Genomic DNA, 21,035 nt, shown 5'->3' with positions numbered 1-21,035 from the left:
GTACTTTTAGGAACTGGGATTGTAGCTTAGTCGTAGAGTGCTTGCCTAGTACATGTGAGTCACTGGGTTCAATCCTCATCACCACATAATAAATAAATAAATAAATAAATAAATAAAACAAAGGTATTCTATCCATCTACAACTAAAAAATTTTATTTAAAAAACATACTTGTAATAGCACACTAGTTGATACTTTCATGTTGTTTCTTGATTAAATTCATTCATTGCTTTTTGTGCTCTAAACTAAGAATAGTGAACTTATTGCCTCCCAAACCTCTTTCTTTGTGTATTAAAGCAAGATAATTGTGAAAAACAGGGAATTAAGATAAAAACTTAGGAGTCAAATTCATGGTTCAGATAAGCTGTGATTTTAATTCATGTTACCACTTAATGTCTTTAAAACTATGCAAGAGTTTTGTGTTTTTCCCAGATGTGTGTTTTATTTTAAGGGGATTCCCGTTGATTAAAATGTCTTCCATTCTGAGAAGCTGTGCTTGGAAGGAATCACTCTTTAGCACTATTTCTTACTGAGTTGTTAAGTGATAGAATCCTAACTCTTAAGACTGAGTAGAAGTTTGGGTTCATTCATAGACAGAGATCCTAGTCCAAATCAATAGTTTATAATTATGTTATGAAAAATGACACATTTTTTGATAAAATAAAATTTTATAATATTAAATAGTCTTATTCTTGAATGCAAATAGAAAATTCAGATGCGTTATTTATTGACCAGTGTTGATGACTAATGAAGGAAGAGAAGGGTAAGAGTTGACAATAGAAGTAGTTCTAAATGTATATCCAGTTAGTGAACTTGGCTTATGATTTCCAGTGTCCGTACAGTTAACCTGTACTGGTATTACATATTGCTGTTAACTGGGCTGTTTTTGGAGATGTGTTAGATTGTTCTACCAGAAAACTTTCACTTTGTTTTAATCTTGATTGACTCATAATGTTTCTTAATGGAATAATTTTTTAATTTGCTGCTTGTTAACTTAGCAAGACCATGGTGTGCTGAGGCACTCAGCTTTTTGGTATACCATGTGGTAAAATAGAAATTCATGGAAATGTTTACCTATTCAGGCATGCATTTTGCCAGTCTCAAATTTTAAAATGTTTTTATATTATTGAAAATGGGTACATGAGAGCTGTGTGGACTTACTTTTTTGGGTGCTGGGGATTGAACCTAGGGCTTTTCTCTTGCTAAGCACGCACTTTGAGCTACAGCCTCAGTGCTGTATGGTATTTGTGCATTTAAAACCAGTGAAATTATGCCTCAGTTTCCTTGCTTGTGGTTGGCAGATTAGACTAAATTATTTCCAAGTCTTTATAGAAGCCTTCATTGATGGCTGAATTTGTAAGATGTGGAGTCTAGATGTCCAGACTTCCTTTCAAGTCAGGGGGAATCAGATTATGAACTCAGGATCAGTTTTCTGACTGCAATGTATATAACATTTTGCAACTGTATACAAAGTTTCACTGGTCTTGAGATTAGTTTTCCTTTACACATTTTTTATTGGTGCATTGTAGTTGTATTTAATGATGTAATTTGTTATTACATATTCATACATGCACATAATATAACAATGTAATTTGACTAGTATCACTCCCCAGCATTCCCTCCCCTTCCCTCCTACCCTCTGACCCTTTCCTCTATCAGTCTCCCTTTGATTTTGATGAGATCCTCCCCCCAACCTTTTTTTCCCCTTTTTCTTCTAGCTTCCACATGAGAAAAAACATATAACCCTTGACCTTCCGTTTTACTTATTTTGCTTAAATAGTTTTCCTTTTTTTAAAAAAAAATTTGGTAAGAAGGAAAACAGACAAGTTATTAGAATATCTTTTCATTATTGCAGTGAAATAAGTGAGAGAAACACATTTTTGTTATTTCTTAATGTGTAAAGGGAAATGTTCTTAATGATTCTTTAGAGGGTTTCACCAAAAAATCAATGTTTTAAAAATGTATCTAGACTCTGTGTATCATGGAGTTGTCTTAAATAATTTGAAGTTCCTGAAGTGTTTCATAGATACATAAGGAAAATTTTATAGCCAGGTGTGAAAGAAAAGCTTTAACTGTATGTAGAATTGTTTTTATGGTTTCCTAAAAGATTCAAAATACTATGCATTTTGCTGATTGACATTTCATATTCTCATTTGGATCTTATTTTATGTTTTTAAATTTTTTTTCCCTTTTGATTTTACAGAGATGCTGATGCCACCAGAATTGATATTTACGCAGGTAAGTCAGACTTTAGACCTTTCTTCTAATGCCTCGTTTCCTCTTAATTACTTACTGTGCCTAAGAATGAGTGGGAAATAACTGAGTTTTGGAGCCTGGGGAGATGGTACAATTACTTTAGGTCATAAGTAGAAAAGGTGCAGCCCTGGTCTGGCTTGTCATAAGAACCAAGAATATTGGTTTTGAAACTAACACTGTGTGTCTAAATCTATGTACATAGATTTGTGGGGGTGATGGAATAGCATAGTGGGGAATAAAATGACCCAGTATTAGTTATCGTGTTGGGAAGGAGAGATCTTCTTGGGAGTTTTTCCCCTCACCCCCTGATGTAGGCACCAGTCCCAACCTGGATAGTTGCTGGTGTCAGTTGAAGAAAACAGCTGGTAACTGGGTAGAGATGTTCTCAGGCAGAGGTGTCAGGAAGGAGGACTGCTTGACTTGGGATTTGAAGCTATGGCAGCCTGTATTGTTTTGCTTACTTGATTTTTCCTAGAGTGATTGTAACAGTGGAAGAATTCTTAGTGATAAGAATTCTTATCATTGGTCTTTTATTTTTCTTTAATAGTTTGCTTTCTGCCTGTTCAGAATTTAAACTAGCATCTTTTTTGGTCATTTGAATTCTAAAAATTTAGAAATAGAATAGAAGCAGGCAGCTTTTAAATCCAATTTGGCTAGTGTGACATGATTGCCTTCTATTTTCTAAAGTCTTCTGGAGTGTTTGAGGTCTTATTTGAAATAATATTGTTTAGCTTCTGAAAAGTTTGGGTTTATGTGGGACTATGCAGTTATCAAATAACCCCTTTTCATGGACCCACTTGATAAGCGGAAACAAGCATACAATTAAGTAGCAATTCCCAGAATCTCCAATGTTATGCAATTATATAAAGAATCTCTAGATAGAATATGATAATTTCTCATGCCTAATATACTTTGGACCAAAGAAAATACTTAGAACATTTATACGTCATCTATTCTACTAAAATTCCAAAAGTGCTCTGTTGAAAAGACTTCATCAAAGTGTTGGAAATAGTCTCTTTTTTTAGGAGAAAATAACAGGTAAAAGGGGTACAATAGAAACTGTTAAAAGATGGTTACTAAATCCTTGGACCAGATGGTGGTGCCTTTCCAAGCCACTTCTAATTGTGCATTCAGAAGTAATAACCGTCACCTCTGAAAGAGATAGTGGCTGTTTTAAACATTGCAAAGATGTTAAAGCAGAGAATGGGTCTCTACTCCAAGTAAGGAAATTTAATTTTTGACATTCAGAATGCAACAGAACTGTTGGATTTCAATTTAAATGAAAAAGACTTATTGCATGTTTATTTTGTACTTTGTGCTACCCAGTTCTTTGGGAAAAGTTCAGAGAGGATGAGGTGAGGTCTTTGCTCTAAAACTTAGTCTCTAATTGTAGACAGCACAGTACAGGTGGCTAGAGAAAGATAACTAGATCTTGAGGAAGCAACACATATTTAAGGATTAAATGGTGTAATAGAAGCATCAGGCACCACAGCATATATCAGGAAAAGAGTTTACTCCATTTATCTTGAAATTGGGAGTTTTAACCGGAGCATTTTTACCTTTACACTTTTCTACCTCAGGGCCTTAACACATTCAACAAGGGGAATCAGAGCAATGGAATCAGTACTAATCTTAATACTTTAAAGTTTTTATTGTTAGTACCTGGTGGGGGGAAGTGTTTTCTTGTTTCTTAATCTGAAATTGGATTGATATTGACGTTAAACATCCACCAGATGTAATTTGAAGTCACCATAAAATTACGTTTTAAATATTGCCTTTAAACCTAAGAAGGGCAAAAAGGAGCCAGCTGTTCAAAGTACAGAAGTGTTTGTTCATTTACCCAAAGTGTTCTTATTAGTTGGACCCAGGCCATAATGATGTTTCTGTCAGAAGTAGTCTCTGGGCTTTTATTGACTTTCTAAACTTTCTGGGGTAATGCTGCCACCTCTAAGAAAGATCTCTTTTGTGATGCCAGGGCAATAAATGGAAAATTAGAGCAAGTGAAACAGAAATTAAGATTGCAGAGTATAATGGAGAACTTGGAGAGCATTTCATCTTCTGTAAAGGATATCATTACTTTATCATCTCTGGCTTTTGACTTATGGCTTCATTTTGTATCTTTTCTCTTTGCTGATTTTTGTTTTTCTATCAGACTTGGCCATGTTGGAGGAAGCTTAGAAGTGCAGCTTTCTGAACTGGTTCTGACAAATTTAAATAACTGCTACCAGAAACTGAAGCACAGCTGCAAAAAAAAAAAAAAAAAAAAAAAAGCAGTTTGTCTTTGTTATTCCTGTCTTGCTTCCGAGATGTTGGGGGAGGGGTAACACACAACCCCTTCTATTTAGACTCTCTTCCATCTAGAATTCTCCTTCCTTTATCTCAGTCCTTTCCTTGGAGGCCTTAGGTATCATTCAGTGGATACCTGATACCCTTGGTTGATACCCTGATATCTGATTAAAGTAAATACCAGATATTAGGGATGACTATGGTGGAATGTCTGGGAAGATAGTTCTGAGCAGGATCACCTTCTTAATTCTCTTGGCTTATTCTAGATCAGGGCTTCTCAAAGGGTGATCCACCCATGGAGTTTCAGTACCACCTGGGAAAAATGAAATTGAGTCCATCGTGAGACCCATGCCATGAGACTATTCAGCAGAGACCAGATTCATTATTTTCACAAACTGAAGTGATTGTTATGCATACTGCATTTTGCTCTAACTGGTTCTTTTCCCAGCTTCCTTCAGCTTAAATCCTGTTCTTTTTTTTTTTTTTTTTTTTCTTTTAGTTGTAGATGGATAGCATTCCTTTATTTTATTTATTTTTATGTGATGCCATGTATTGAACCCAGTGCCTGACACATGCTAGGCAAGTGCTCTGCCACTGAGCTACAGCCCAGCCCCTAAATCCTGTTCTTTATTTCCTCTGTCATCCACTGCAGAGAGATGCAGAGATTAGACTCCTTTAGATTGTAAGGTCCTCGAAGACAGTTACCACATCTGCAGTGTTCACTGCTCTAGTCTATCACAGAGCCAGGCACACAAGAGGCACATAAATAGGCATAATAAATGAGTGTTTTGCATATACATCTTAGCCAGGTGAAGACACCACATTGCCTATAGTTAAGTTTCTGCTGAGTCTTTCTTGGCTCTGAGATAGTGTTGCATGTTGCCATGAATCTGGACATTACTGGCCATTTATGAACTGTTAGTCACTATATGGCCACGAGAGTCCCCCCATTGTGGGTCTTTTACCCTTGTAAACTACATGAAAAAATTTGAAATGCAGTCCTTGATTCAGAAAGGGATTCAAGACCCACTATTAAGTGATGATTGAATGCTGAGATAGCCTAAGTTCTGTCCTAACACAGGGACCTAGAAAATAACTTTCTAGGTTCATGTTCAAGGAATGTCAGTAATCCTTGGGGACTTCTCAGATGCTCTCAGCTCAAACAAATTTCTGGATTCCAGAGCAGAGTCTTTAGGCACTTTTTATGGCATAGTAGCCCAGTAAAATGACTCTAGGCTAGAGTTAGAATACTGCTTCCACCATGCTCTGTACCTGGCCCAGTTTGAGTCTCTGTATGATACTTTGCTTCTTTCAGATGGAAATTTTGATGGACTTTTGCACTTGTCTTGTTCTTGCTCCTGTCTTTCACACCTCATTTGGATTTCCCAGACTTTGATAAGAGGCACTGCTATGGGGAGAGACTTTTTTTTTTGTAAATCTATCAAGAGTACTTCCAGGAAGACCCTCACTCTTGGATCTTCAAGAGGCCCTTGTAATGAATATTCAGCTTCCTGAACATTGAATGATACTTGAAAATCTCTCTGGATTATAGCCCTTCTGAAATAGTATTTTAAATTAGTCTTTTAACAGTGAGTAGTCATGACTCACCTGAATTTTATCCTGAGGGGAGGACAGAGAGCATTTTAAACTGAGGTTTGTCAGCATAGATAGTTTAAGTTGGTGAACTGCAGCTTGGAGGAGATTTTAAAAAATCCTCTTGATAGGGACCAGGCTCCAAAGCAGTGTTGGGCTTGTCCTCTTCCTTTTAGTAGCAGTGTTGGGCTTGTCCTTTTCCTTTTAGTGGAAGTACTCCTTTTATTTCTTTGCCAAGTAGTGGACTGTGAACAGCATCTATACTAGGGAAGTTGGTGTTTGTGGTTCCTTATGTGGCTTGTGTGAGTCCTCTGGCTCCACCTCTGTTTTAAATCCTTCACTCTTTCATGCACTTCCCTAATTCTAAGGCTAGTTCCTCCATTGCACCTGGTCATCTTTATTGTCAGAAGGCATCTAAAAAACTAGTATAACCCCCTTCCCTATTTCAGAATCTCCTCTTCTTTGTTTGTGACATGCTGGACCCAGACTACTGTGGGTTACCACTTGCTACTGCACAAAGCAGCTGCCAAAAGAAAAAATTCTTCTATCCACTGGTATCACAGCAATAATCTTGTTGTGTTCCCTTTATGTTGGCCAGGAAGCCCTGCCACAGCTGTGGTGTAGCTTATTGCCAGAGTACTCTTCTTCCTTCCAGTTAGGCAGGTCTAGTGGGGAACCAGGCACCTCTTGCTGCTCTTAGTGTCATCAAGTACCCACAAGCTGGCAGGGCATATGACAGTGAATACAGATAACCCAGAAATTGTAGTTAGCCTGGGGATGGTCATATATAGACAGTAATTGATCTTTTAGGTAGCATCTGCTCCCCCTGTATCTGTATTATGTCTGACTTCATTACTTAGTCTGAAGGCTATCCCAGACTTAACTCACAAAGGAAGATACCCCGTTGAGTTTGAGCAGAGTTGGTGAGGTACAGTTGTATGTGTCTAGGTTGCATAGCATGGAAAAGCTGTGATAGTAATCCAGGTAGAGAAAGGCAGAAGGATGGCTGAGGATTGTGTGAAATACATGCATATTCAGTGCTTTTGATTGTGAACCAGCAGTCCCTATGCTCCTTATATATTCTCTCAATTTTTGTCATGAATGAGAACACACTGGAGAACCTTTGGTGGTAATTCACACTCTCTGGGGACCTGAAATTTAATTTGCACTAGTTAGGGCTATAAGAAGTAGAAGGTAGGTTTGACCTAAGCAAGCTTCTCATTGATCTGCCTTTCATTCATACCCATGTTGTCACCCTCTAGTGGATAATAGCCTAGTAATGGCAACTGCTTCTTTCACAGAAAGACGAGAGGACCTTCGAGGAGGATTTATGCTTTGCTTTTTGGATGATGGAGCAGGAATGGATCCAAGTAAGTGATGAGATGATTGTTTCTTTGGAGGAGAATGCAACCATTTTTACAGAACACTTATTAGGAAAACTTGTTTTTCTGTGGCCTCACTCTTGTAACTAGAAGTTGCACCTGAGGAGTAAGAAGTCTCTGACTTAATTCCTCTACGTGTTTGTCAGGTCTTGTCCTGACATGGGAGATGGGATCTAAATGGCAACCTGAAGACAGTCAGATTATTTGTCTCTTGATACTGTATTTATCAACTTGCACAATATCCTGGAACCAGAACTACCAAGGCCTCTCCCAGTCTGTTTACCGTTTCAACTAACAGAGCACGGGTCACAGTGTTGGTACTGACAGGCAGGCAAAGGTTGCCTCTGTTTGCCTCATGGTTGCAAATTTCCTTGGAAAGAGGTTTTTAGCAGACACACAACCATGCTTGAACTTAACTAGTCTCAGACCTTTCACTTTGAGGGTCCTGGGAGAGAGATGCTAAGTTTTAACTTTCTCTTGTGTCTGCTGCTTCAGGTGATGCCGCCAGTGTGATCCAGTTTGGCAAGTCGGCCAAACGAACACCTGAGTCTACCCAGATTGGGCAGTACGGGAATGGGTTAAAATCGTAGGTATACTAGAAGCCTATCACAGGGCTCAACACAAAATCAAATGATGCTGTCTTGCTGTCCTTCCACTTGTCCTTTCATACCTATAACTCTGGAACAGTAGAAGAATCAGGAACAGTGGTTTGGGTATAGCTTATCAACCATTGACTCTGCTTCACAGTTTGAAAAGTATGAACATCCAAACAAGTTGGGGTGGGAGAGGCTGTGGGTTTCTCTTGACACTGTACTTTAGAACTGTGCCTTTCCTTTGGAAATTCTTATTTTTATCCCTTGGTTGAGGATGTGGGTGGTTCTCTTGTGGCACTGGGATGTCAGAAATAGTGAGGGGGTTGCTTCATGGTGTAGCTGTTTTCCTGAGCACTTGCTGCATGTTAGGTTTTGTGTCAGACATGGAAATATGGAGAGAGAGAGAGACAGACAGACACAGCCCTCCCTTCTGGAGGATGCTTTTCAGTGCACATGTCCTCTAAGGCCCTATAGCAGGGACCCACCTATCTATCTTCAAATCCCTTGGGACTTCTCCCTCAGTCCTTGGTTTCCACTTGTTTAGAGTTTGGAATGTGTTGTTCTGGTTTTGAGTGAAGCCCCAAGAGAAAGGTTTCTATTTCTGAAATGCTCACTTCCAGCTGCACATACCTTTGGATGAAATAAGATTTAATGGAATTGGAGTTTGTGCAAATGGAATTATGAGTCACATTTCAAGTTTTGCTGTGGAAACATTTTGTTTGAGAGAGGATGGTGGTTTAATCTGTCAGGAGCCTTGGTTGGGCCTCACATACAGTGTGCTTTAGGTATAGAGAAGAGAGTGCTTCCATACAGATTTTTAGGGGTCTTTCTTCGACTTTGTGATTTGATTTCTCTTTCAGGGCAGAAACCAGATGATAATAAGCTCTTAACCATTTCCCAGGCACTGTACTAAAGAATGGTTGATCTCATTTAATTCTCACTATAGCCCTCTGTAGGTGGGTACTGTTATTTTCAGATGAAGAAACTGAGGTTTATAGGAGTGAAGTGTCTTGCCCAAAAGTGTAAAGATATATCCATGTAGAGCAGGGATATGAACCAGGTCTTTCTGACTGCAAAACTGAAACTGCTATCCATTCCACTTCAGTTACACAAACTGAAGTTCAAACTTCACTACTTCTGTGAGCTTTGGTTTCCTCTTTGTAAGTTGCAATTATAATACATACCAAATAGGTTAAGGATTATGCTGTCATTGCTATGAGAATCCCTAGTCTGGTTTCTGGTTTCTTATTTTATTTTTCCTGGGATCTTGCCATAACAGATTCCTGGCCTGATTCTGTGGATCTGGGTAGGACCTAGGGACCTTATGGATTTTTTTTTTGCAGATGAAATGAATCACCTGTGATAACATTGAATCACTAGGAACATTCCCCAGAAGATTCTTCTTTTTTTCTTTGAAATGGGGTCTTGCTGTATTGCCCAGGCTGTTTCTCAAACTCAGAATTGTCTAGCCTCAGTCTCCTGAATAGTTGGGATTATAGGCATGTGCCACCACGCTTGACTCTCCCCAGGGAATTCTGATACAGACTAGTTAGAGCTAACTACCCCAAACAGGTCTTTTATAGTCAGTGGAAATCTTGATTTCCCATCTGGATTGTAGGTCAGAGGCCTTCTATCTGGTCCTGTCAGTTCTGTGGGTTCAGTTTCACCTCTGAATGTGTTTTCTAATTTAGAAAGTAGGGCCTTTTTTTTTTTCTTTTTCTTTTTTAAGATACTGGGGATTGAACCTAGGGCCTTTTTCATGCAAGGCAAGTGCTCTACCAATGAACTTTTTATTCCCAGTCCTTTTAAAAAAACAACAACAACAACAAAAAAAAACTATATTTTTATTTTGAGATGTGTGGTCTTGCTAAGTTGCCCAGGCTAGTTTCAAACCTGCGATTCTCCTGCCTTAGCTTCCTGAGTAGCTGAGTTCTAACCTTTGACATTATTCCTTACAGAAGGAGGTTCAGGAGTAAATGAAATGTGACTTATTTTGAAAGTGTTTAGAAGACTGGGAAGGAACTTGTATAGAAGTTGAGAGTGTTGTCCTTAGCATATCCAGTAGACTTTCGTGAAGGTCCCATTGAAATGGAGCCATCTAGTGTTCATAGTAGACAGTTTAGTCATTTTGAAATCAATTTCAGAAGTTGAAAGAGTTTCAGGATGAAGTGATATGTGGCACAGTAGGCAAAGAAGCAGGGAAGCCAGCAGAGAGGTTGTGTTACAGGGTTCTTACCATTTAGCCTTTCTGGTCAAGATAAAAAACAGGGAAGAAAGAGGCTCAAAGAGAGCTGTATATTAGAGCAAGGGCAGGTGTTGACAGAAAGTAAGATAACATGCCTTCTTTTGCTACCTGCAAACTTCAGGGAGGAGGGAAGAGGACTGAAATTGAGGGGAAGGAACCCTGCCAGCACCTTGGGTACTGGAGGAGAAACAGGACTTGGCAGCCCTCAGGGTATCTCTGGAGAGTGTCCTGGGAGTTTTCCTGAGTGTTGGGGAAATGGGGCATGACATTCATTTATGTGCTTGGCATGCCAGTCTGGTTTGTTTTTGTATACAGAATAGAGTAATGAGGCTTCCCACCTCCGTCATCTGGGGCTGTTTTGAAGACTAATGAGATAATAAGCCATAAAGCCCCAGAAGCTGTTCAGAAGAAAGGAGCTAAACAGCTTCATTGTTGAGTTGGGCAGTCCTCCCAGTGGTGCTTCATGCTTCTGCCCTGCTCCATGTTGACTGGAAAGACCTGTCTCTGCTTGCTCCTCAGAAAATTTAACATGGCCAAACAGGAAGGAAGCAGCACTAGATTCTACTCAGATTTTTGCTTTGTGAAATCTGCCTAAAGGCACAGTTCCCAGAAACCAGTTACATCCAAAAGTAGGCACCTGCATGTGTCATAATGAGCTTGAGGTGGCAAAGCAATTCTGAGATAGAAGATGGCTGTAATTATTGGTTATAATTCAGTTGCAAGCCTCCTTGAACCTGATTGTTGAGAACTCCATTTCGTTAGGACCGTGACTGAGACTTGGGTTCATACTGGAGTTTGGAGGACTTGTGGGCATAGACTTGTGGGCTGTTCCTGGATGGTGCTGCTGTTTGATGAATGGACAGGAGGGGAGCTTGAATCAGTGAAGGAAGGACAGGATGAAAACTGGGTGTGACCCATATAGAAGGCAACATGTTGAAGGTATCAGGTACTGAGATCTACTGGTAGTATAGTCAGATATAGCAACCTATGTGTGACTGGAATGAACCTGGAATTTGAGGGCACAGCATTATAGTAACAGGCTGGGAGTGTGAGTTACTGGGGGCTTATGGTCAGCAACTGTGAACCATAGAAGAATGGTGAGAGAACCCTGTATGGAGGGTAAGTGTGGATGAAAAGGTTGTATGTAAAGACTGAGGAATTATAGGCTCTCAGAAAAGCAAAACAAGCAAAACAAGTTGAATGACTGGAGAGGAAACAAAGGCTATGGAACTGGGCTTGGGGCCTGGGGCCTAAAGGGGACTTGAAAGTCCTTTAGAGGCAATTTCAGTCACATCCAGAGGGTGGGGTTACTCCTTTTGCAAATGAGCTTTGAATTCCTTGTAGAACAACCTGTTTTCTGCTTCCCTTTCAGGGGCTCAATGCGCATTGGGAAGGATTTTATCCTCTTTACCAAGAAGGAAGACACCATGACTTGCCTCTTCCTGTCTCGTACCTTTCATGAAGAAGAAGGCATTGACGAAGTAGGTCCCATCTATGTGGGACATTTCCTCCACATTTCCTGAGTCTGCCTAAGCTGGTTCCATAGGCCCTTTAATAGTGCTGGGCTCTCTGGGGTTGTAGGATTGGTGCACATGCCCCCCTGTTATGGGCTTATCTGGTTGGATGAATTGGTGGAGGAGGTAAGAGAAATAATAATGTGAGAGGAAATGAAATTTCAAAGCACTTAGAAAATTGCTGTCCTGTATCTGAGAACAAGACTGTTAAGTGGCAGAAACCAAGAGTTGAATTTGCAGCTCCTCCAGATCTGCAGCTTGAATCCATCTGTGGAAGGTGTCACCATGGAGAGCTGTGTTATATGGGAGAGTATTTTGGGCTTCCCTGACTATTGGTGGAGATTGTAGCTAATGGTAATAATAGGAATAACAGTGCTTTTCCCATATGATGATAGTGATTTTGTGGAATGGGCTACACGAGTATTTTCCTTTTGGGGAAATGTGTTACTGTAACTACCTTTATCGGAAACTATGAATCAGATTCTTCAGGGTCTGGGCAGGTAGTGAAACAGATGAGTATATTAAAAACATTGGCATGAGCTTGTTATTAAATGGTAATTGCTATTTAGTCTCACTTTGGGAGTGGCTGCTACACAGTCCCAGTGATAATTGCTATGTTGGAAAATTGGGTTAATCAATTCAGAATATTTTTACTTTAAAACATCTTCATAGTGTAATTTAATTTTATAAGCTAAACACAGCTGATTCTTTTTGTGACCTGGTGGCTCATATGTTTGCCAATATATATGCTTGTTGAGGGTATTAGGGAAGTTGTGGTCTGTCTAGTCTCAAACTGGGCTCTTACCTCCTTTCATATAACAGAGGCCAGAGCTTGAGAAAGGGGCCCAAGAGGTTCTGTAGAAAGAAATCCATGGCTGTCACTAAGCAGACAGTTGAATTCAGAGTTTCAGTTTAATTCCTCTCTGTTGTTTAGGTGTGATTGAATTTGTTTTGGTCTTATTGAGATCTGAGGCTTAATCACAGTTCATGCTGGGAATAGCAGACTTATCTTTTCTTGTCTTTACTTAGCAAGCCAGTGGATTTGTTTTCCTTTTTGGTGCAGTATATTTAGTTCATTTGGCATACTTGGATTGTGGGATGCACTATAGCAGGCTTCCTGGAGAAGGTAGGATGGAAGAACCTTGATTGGATTGGGATGTTTAGGAATGTTTCCTGGTCCAAGTCTGAGTAGTGAGAAGTGTTCAAGTCAGTGAAAATAGCCAGCTCAAGGTCCTAAGAACTGGTGAGGGCAATAGGAGAGGACTTAGCAGTGGTGGCCTGTAGAGAGCAGGATGGGCCAGATTGGACCTCAAGGCCTTATTAATTAAGTGGGACTTTATTATGCAAGAGTGCCAGTATCAGATTCGCTTTTAGAAAGGTTGCTGTGGTTATTGAGTGGTGAATGGTTTAGAAAGATTGGGCGTGAGTATTGGAGTGGCCTACCTAATAGGCCTTGGTTGTGGTAGGCTGTTGAGACTCACACCAGGGATGATGTAGAGAAATAGATGGAGTCATTATCTGTTTAGGATGTAGGATCCACAGATGTGGCGATTGATCATGGAAGGGGGAAAAAGGACGAGAGAGTGGTGAGTAACTTGCAGGTTCCAGTGTGGTAATTGGGGGCAGTGGGCTACCTGGAGCAGGGAAAGAATGGAAGAGGGGCATGTGGAGGGGGATAGTGTAAGTTTGTTTCAGACATGCAAAGTCAAATCTGATTCTGGAGTTGGGGGAGGTTTGGGCTCTGGGCTCTGAAGGAGAGAGTGGAGTAAGAAGAGGACCTGGGATTAGGCAGGCCAACATTGAAAGTTCAGGGGAAGGAGAAAGTGGCAAAGGACACAGAAGGGCAACCAGAAAGGTAGGAAGAAAACCAGGAAAGAGATGACATTGAAGCCGAAGGAGAATTGTCCTAACAGGAGGAATGGGTGCCTTTGGAAGTGAGTGCCCATGTAAAGTGATGCCATTTTCACCTGCGACTCTTGTGAAGAATGGGAGATAAAAAGAGCAGGTACAAGTTCACAGTACACAAATGGAAATCAATTCCCTTTGTAGAAAAGCTAGGTTGAAAATTTTCCTTACTTGGTGCTGGAAGGTCACTATTTTGGATTGTACTCTAGAGTGAACTCAGCCAAGATTTCAAAATAAGATAATTTTTGGCTGAGGAGGAATGTGCCCAAACCATCCCTATGGTTGAATGCTTTCAGTGCAGAGCTTCTTAGAAATTAGTAGTATCTCAGAATTCTTAGCAGTTGATCTCCCTGGCACTTAAGATACAGAGTCCCTTTGACCTAATGGTAGGCCAAATGGTTTGCTGTGTTGAGAGAATCCCTTCAGCCAGCCCTTTGCTGAGCTCTACAGGGACTGCTGGCTCAGAGGAAGGGGGAAGGGTACAGTGAGTCTGCTGGGGCGTGGTGTTTGAGGTAGGGTTGTTGAAGAAAGAATAGGATTTTGGAAAACATTACTTAGATATACCAAATTCCATACACGTGGAAGTAGGCATTAAAATATACATACAATTGAGAGAATTACTTTAAAGCAAACACCCGTGAAGTTGCTGTTATGGACCAATGTTAGAAATCCTCTGTGAGTCTTCACCAATCATATTCCTTGTTGCATCCCTGAAGGAACAACCTTAAGGTAACTTTTGGGACAGTCATTTCTTCTTTTTCTCTGCAGTTTGTCATCTGTGTGTGTATACCTAAATAGTAGTTTGTATCTGCCCATTTATGAGTTTTATGCAAATGACTTATACTGCAGGTTTTCTTACATATTTTCTTTCATGTAACATTGTATTTATGAGATTCATCCATGTTGATGGTACTACCTGTTTGTTCATTTTTGTCACCACAGAGTATTCCATTGTGTAAATATATATCAGTTTAATTTAGCCACTCTATAATGGATATTTGTGTTATTCCTATATATGTTTACCGGCATTATTTGTTTCTTTTTTGGGGGGGGGGGGCGGGAGGGAATAGGGTCTTGCTAAGTTGCTGAGGCTGGCCTCAAATTTGCAATTCTCCTGCCTCAACCTCCCAAGTAGTTGAATTATAGGTGTGTGCTATAGGCCCAGTTACTGATAGATTTGCACAAAAATTTTTTCTAGGTATTTACTCAGGAGTGGGATTGCTGAGTTTATAGATTCTATCATGTGTCTTAGATTTACTAGATAATTACAAATATTTTTACCAAATTAAGATAGTGGTGAGGGGCATTCCAAAGAGGGAACTGCCCATTTAGAGACCTCTGGGGCAGAAACCATTATATCCTAAGAGGAAATATCACAGAGAATGAGTCTTAAGAATCAACAGAAGCCACAGAACCTCCAATGCCAGACTTCAGAGCTTAGGCCTAAGTTCTAAGCAGTGTTGAAACACTAAGGAGAGAGAAAATAGCTGTACCTTTAGTGGGGAGCCTGTGTTGGGGTGTCATCGTGTCTGCCTGTGCTTACTCCCAAGGTGATTGTCCCATTGCCTACCTGGAATACTCGGACCCGGGAACCTGTCACAGACAATGTGGAGAAGTTTGCTATTGAGACAGAACTCATCTATAAGTACTCTCCCTTCCGCACTGAAGAGGAAGTGATGACCCAGTTCATGAAGATTCCTGGGGACAGTGGTAAGCAGGCTTTGAGCCTCAGGCCTTAGAATCTGTAAGCTCCAAGGCCACAAATAGTGTGGGCATGGGCCAGGGTGCCTGGCAGAACAAAAGGAAGATTTCTGTTCTTCAGGAACACTGGTGATCATCTTTAATCTCAAACTAATGGATAATGGAGAGCCTGAACTAGACATAATCTCAAATCCAAGAGATATCCAGATGGCAGAGACCTCCCCAGAGGGCACGTGAGTGTGGCTGGGAAGGGAGGCATACCCTGGAACTGGTCTTTATTTTCTTAGGAGGTGGCTGCAGGTTAAGGGAATAGAGAGCTTATTCCCTGGACTTCTCTCAGTGGCAGCATTAGAGTTAATGGAACTGAGAGCGCCATGCCTGCTTGGCATATAGCAACAGGGAGGCAGGACAACAGCTCCTCAGCAAAGCTTGAAGAAAAGATTAATGATTCCCTGTTCCAACTCCTTGATTTGACAGAAGAAGAAATGGAGGCCTGGGTGGAGAGGAATTGCCCAGGGGCCCACAGTAGGGCAGTGGTAGGGCCAGGTGAAGTGTCTGTGGGGGACATCTGTGCTTGGGGACACCAGGGTTGTGGTACCCATGCTGAGGGAACATTTTATCAGGATGGCAAGAGAAGCTAAAATATAAAGTAGAAAGGTGGAGGGTCTGCAGAGGGGAGAGTCTGTAGCCTTGGTTGGGCTTGGTGGGTAGGGGTAGGTGATAGCACTACTCTGTTCTTGCTGCCTCCAGGAAGCCAGAGCGTCGCTCCTTCCGAGCCTATGCGGCTGTGCTCTATATTGATCCCCGAATGAGGATCTTCATCCATGGGCACAAGGTGCAGACCAAGAGACTGTCTTGCTGCCTATACAAGCCCAGGTAGGGGCCTGCACAACCTGACTGGGACCTGAGCCTGGCTAAGTTTTTCTGGAGAATTGTTGGAGTAGTTGTGTATGAGAGACTCTGACAGTGCTGATTGTGTTGGGGCCTTTAATCTGAGTCACTGATCAGTCCTGAGGGAGTGACAAAGGTGACTGATAGGTTTTGGAGTTTGGCCATCTAAGCTTGTCAAGCATATAGTGCTTTCTGATATGTGGAGGATGGCACAGCTGTTGGAATCTCTCAGCTTCAGGGTTGAGGGACCTGTGGACACTCTGCAGGAAAGCAAAGGCTTGGGCTTATTACTGAGGATTGTCTCTGCTGTGAGATTAATGACACTCTGGTGAACATCAAAAACTGATCCAAAAGCAGAGACCAGGGATCAGTGGAGTAAGGAATTGAATTTGTTTGGTAAAATGAGTTTGGATTTGTTTTATCATAAACAGCTGGGGTACCACAGCTTGGGAGGTGGCAGGAAGGCAGGGTACGTTCTGAGCTGCTTGGGTTGGCTGCATGCCATACTGACTTGGTACTGAAGTTGCTTTTTCCATTGTTCAGGATGTACAAGTACACATCAAGCCGTTTCAAGACCCGTGCAGAGCAGGAGGTGAAGAAAGCAGAGCATGTCGCACGAATTGGTAATGCCATTTCCTATGTAGGAGGAGAGCATTGGGGAACACTACTTAGAGCCAAAGCAGAGATTTAGGAGAGGGCTTTGTCACCCAGGATCAAGGCTCTTCTTCTGAGCCTTGGTCCAGTTCCTCTCCAACTCTTTCCCCATATCCAATTCCCTCAGCACTTTTTTCTCCAAATTCTACTCTCTCCAGCCATTTTTAGAGCCTTATCTAAAATATTGTCAACTCTTTGGCTTGCCCAAAGTGAAGAATCCCACACTGTTCTCTGATCCAAATACTTGTGAATTGGTTCACTTGACTCCAGGGCAGAAATCTCAAGGTCTTTCTCCAGGGCTACAGGAACTTCTCAGAGATTTTTGGCTGCTTGATGGCTAGTGATTGAAGACTTCTTTGGCCCCCAGCTCATTCTGAGGGCTTAATTTGAATTGCCTTGGGTGTTTGTTTTGTTTTGTTTTACCTGTTGTGATTCACCTTTGAAGTTCGAAAAGCATGTCTTATGTATAAATAGTGCCTGCTTCACATTTTTCTTTCTAAAGTGATCCTGCAGTCTAGCCCTGGAGGCTGCTCCAGTGTTCCTCACCAGCTATTGCACCCCCAGCAGGCCTTTTTCTTGCTGGTATATACATTTCTTGTATAACAGGGCGTGCTCTGTGGATCTAGGAGGGAAGACAGTTTTGAACCTTCTTTATTGTTTCTTCTGGGTTTCAGCTGAAGAGAAAGCCCGGGAGGCAGAGAGCAAAGCTCGGACATTAGAAGTACGCCTGGGTGGAGATCTCACTCGGGACTCGAGGGTAAGTCCTCATACCCATTCAACTCTTCTCCAGCATTTCTGGCACTTAGGAGTTCTTACCATGTGAGCCTAGTCAAGCAAAATACAGCTTTTAGGTTTGTTCCCAGTGGGGTTCATTTTCTGTAGAAAGAAGATAATCTCCAGGTATGATTTTAGAGCCATATGAGTTAAAGTGAGAAGTTCTGTATGTAATGTCATAAATTACCTGCTGGGGCCCAGAGCACCTTCTCTGTTCACCTGATCCTGATGTATGTGTCCAGGTGATGTTGCGACAGGTCCAGAACACAGCCATTACCCTGCGCAGAGAAGCCGATGTCAAGAAGAGAATCAAGGAGGCCAAGCAGCGGTGAGGGAGCTTTCCTTCCATCTTTTAAAATGATGTAGCTTTTGAAGATTGACAGGTTGCCATTTTGTCCCTAAGACTACTTTCATAAAGACAATATTGTGATCCCAAAGGCTTTATAAATGCCCCTGCAGGGGAGAGGTTTTACACTGAACTCTCAGTTCTTTCCTTAGCCTATGAAAGGCAGGGCAAAGCTGGCACCTTAAACACTTAACTGTCCTTGCCAGCACTATCTCACCTTTTCTTCCTTCCTTTCTCTTTTTTTTCCCCAGTACTGGGAATTTAACCCAGGGGCACTTGGCCACTGAACTACTATGTCCAAAGCCCTTTTTAATTTTGTATTTTGAAACTGGCCTTGAACTTGCAGTTTTTCTGTCTCAGCTTCCCAAGTGGCTAGCATTAGTGGCATGCACTACTGTGCCCCACTCTTTCTTCAAAGGATGTACAAGGGCTGGGGATCTAGCTCAGTGGTAGAGTATTTGCCTAGCATGTGTGAAGTCCTGGTTTAATCCCCAGTACTACCAAAAGAAAAAAGGAAAAAAAAAAAAAATAAAAGACATATAAAATTGCTCATTGTATAGAACTTGAAAAATACAAAACATGGAAGAAATGCAGTGCTAACCCAGGCACACTTGTTCATGTCTGTAATTAATCCCAGCCACTCAGGAGGCTGAGGCAGGAGGATCACAAGTTAAAGGCCAGTCTCAGCAATTTAGCAAGACCTTTAGCAACTTAGCAAGAACCTGTCTCAAATAAAAAATAAAAAGAATTGGGATTGTAGTTTAGTGGTAAAACATTCCTGATACAAAAAAAATTTTTTTTGAACTCCCTTATGCTTCCATCACCTGATGGTATGTACTTAGTTTTTTGCATTGCACATATGCATTCATAATTTGTTCTCCCCTGGCTGGTTACAAATGTGGAATAATGCTACAGATTGGGTTTTGTAGACCTCTTCATTTAGAATATACATTTGTCCTGGTTCACTAAATTATCCCCCTGTTCTTTATCCCAGCTCCATGTCTATAGCCTTTCTGGGTTATGAATTCCTATGCTTACAGGTTACTTCAGTCTACGTCCTTTTCATTGCTTATCTGTTTTTCAGGCATCCAATATTTTATTGACATTAATTATCAAAATGGTGTCTTCTCTCATGTGTTCTTGTGATTTTTTGCCTTTGAAAAATTAATTTACTATCACATTAGTGGAGTTTTGGGGGAAGGTGTGAAGACAACCTGTGTTTATATTTCCACCATGTGTCTGTCCTTGCAGAGATTTGCAGCAACTTCACAATAATCCGTTCATACAAAAATTCATCCCCGTTTTATTATTCAAAAAGCCAAAATCATGTGCTTTTAATTAGGCAAGCATTGAGTTTTTGCATAGTACACTTTTGAGTCTATTAGATCACACATTGAGCAGAGATGTAAAACATCTTAAGTCTCTCAAGCTTAAGCTTAACACAGCTTCAGCTCCATGGTATTTGTATGCTAATGAATAGATTTGCCTGTAATTAATTAACTTTTTGGTCATTGTTCTTAGTGCACTCAAAGAACCTAAGGAACTGAATTTTGTTTTTGGGGTCAACATTGAACACCGAGACCTAGATGGCATGTTCATCTATAACTGTAGCCGCCTGATCAAGATGTATGAGAAAGTGGGCCCACAATTGGAAGGGGGCATGTGAGTACTAACCAAGGGGAGCTTTCTAGCCCAAGGAGGATGGCAGGAGGTTTTGGCCACACTGAGATGACAGGACTGTGTCCTCTTTCTCTTTCTAGGGCCTGTGGAGGGGTTGTTGGGGTTGTTGATGTGCCCTACTTGGTCCTGGAGCCTACACACAATAAGCAGGACTTTGCTGATGCCAAGGAATACCGGCACCTGCTGCGGGCTATGGGGGAGCACCTGGCACAGTACTGGAAGGACATTGCCATTGGTAATGGGACTGAGTCTCTGCTCTTTATCTCCAGACTTAAGAGGCTTTTGTGATTTAAAGGGTAAGTTTAGGAAGAGGGCAAGGCTGACTCCTAATGTGATTTGTGGGTGTTTCCTTCTAGCCCAGCGTGGAATTATCAAGTTCTGGGATGAGTTTGGCTATCTCTCTGCCAACTGGAACCAGCCCCCATCCAGCGAGCTGCGTTATAAACGCCGGAGAGCTATGGAAATCCCAACCACCATTCAGTGTGGTGAGTTGGGTTGTTGGAACCCTCCTCCTGAATCCTTCCATTATAGTTTTTGACCCTTTTCCTCCCTTCCTCCTATCCCCATGCTGACCTCCTGACTTGACTGACATTCATGGACCTAATTAAGGCCCCACTGAGGATATGTCTGTTTGATTATGGTTTTGCAAGCTCAGTCTTAAGGCTTTGCCAATTCCTCCTGTCCCTGCTGAATGAGGCAGAAGGTTACCTAACCTTCCAGGTTTCTCTCATCATAGCTGGACCCAGGCTCAATGCATTTGGTACTACATTTCTAATGTGAGTGCATGACTGAACCAGAATCCAATTTCAGGAAGAGAGAGGGGTTTGGAGTGTTTATAGTCCATAAAGTTTTCATCCTTGATAGAATTACTGTCTCTGAGAAGAATTACTGTTCTGTAAGGACAGACAGAGTTGAAGCCAGAGGAAAGATATTTGTGTGGATAGTCGGGCATCCTTGTCTTGGGCCTGGCTATGAGGAGCCTGGATTCCAGATATTATTAATGGGTGTGGCTGACATGCGTGAGTGTTTTCCGTGTCACAGATTTGTGTCTGAAGTGGAGGACCCTCCCCTTCCAGCTGAGTTCAGTGGAAAAAGATTACCCTGACACCTGGGTTTGCTCCATGAACCCTGATCCTGAGCAGGACCGGTGAGCACTTTCTCTAACATGAGGATTATGGGTAATCCACCACCCTTTTTTCCTCACTGTTCCTCCACTC

At 41.4% G+C, this 21,035-nt stretch overlaps 1 protein-coding gene across 3 annotated transcripts in view; it reads left to right on the top strand.

Moving 5' to 3' along the window:
- The window catches only part of MORC2 (MORC family CW-type zinc finger 2), a 39,917-nt gene that overhangs the window by 8,433 nt on the left and 10,449 nt on the right, over nucleotides 1-21,035 (top strand). For all 3 annotated transcript variants that reach the window (XM_079150996.1, XM_079150995.1, XM_079150994.1), the window contains exons 3-16: nucleotides 2,202-2,236; nucleotides 7,435-7,503; nucleotides 8,011-8,101; nucleotides 11,726-11,834; nucleotides 15,323-15,482; nucleotides 15,595-15,706; nucleotides 16,224-16,349; nucleotides 16,908-16,987; nucleotides 17,693-17,775; nucleotides 18,035-18,120; nucleotides 19,660-19,800; nucleotides 19,899-20,053; nucleotides 20,175-20,303; nucleotides 20,860-20,965. In XM_079150996.1, coding sequence (XP_079007122.1) covers nucleotides 2,202-2,236; nucleotides 7,435-7,503; nucleotides 8,011-8,101; nucleotides 11,726-11,834; nucleotides 15,323-15,482; nucleotides 15,595-15,706; nucleotides 16,224-16,349; nucleotides 16,908-16,987; nucleotides 17,693-17,775; nucleotides 18,035-18,120; nucleotides 19,660-19,800; nucleotides 19,899-20,053; nucleotides 20,175-20,303; nucleotides 20,860-20,965 — 1,482 coding nt within the window. The remainder of the gene's footprint in view (nucleotides 1-2,201; nucleotides 2,237-7,434; nucleotides 7,504-8,010; nucleotides 8,102-11,725; nucleotides 11,835-15,322; nucleotides 15,483-15,594; nucleotides 15,707-16,223; nucleotides 16,350-16,907; nucleotides 16,988-17,692; nucleotides 17,776-18,034; nucleotides 18,121-19,659; nucleotides 19,801-19,898; nucleotides 20,054-20,174; nucleotides 20,304-20,859; nucleotides 20,966-21,035) is intronic.

Source organism: Sciurus vulgaris (assembly GCF_902686455.1).
Source record: "Sciurus vulgaris genome assembly, chromosome: 8".
NCBI lineage: Eukaryota > Metazoa > Chordata > Mammalia > Rodentia > Sciuridae > Sciurus > Sciurus vulgaris.
The sequence above is the reverse complement of the archived record's forward strand: the minus strand, read 5'-3'. Positions and strand labels throughout refer to the sequence as shown.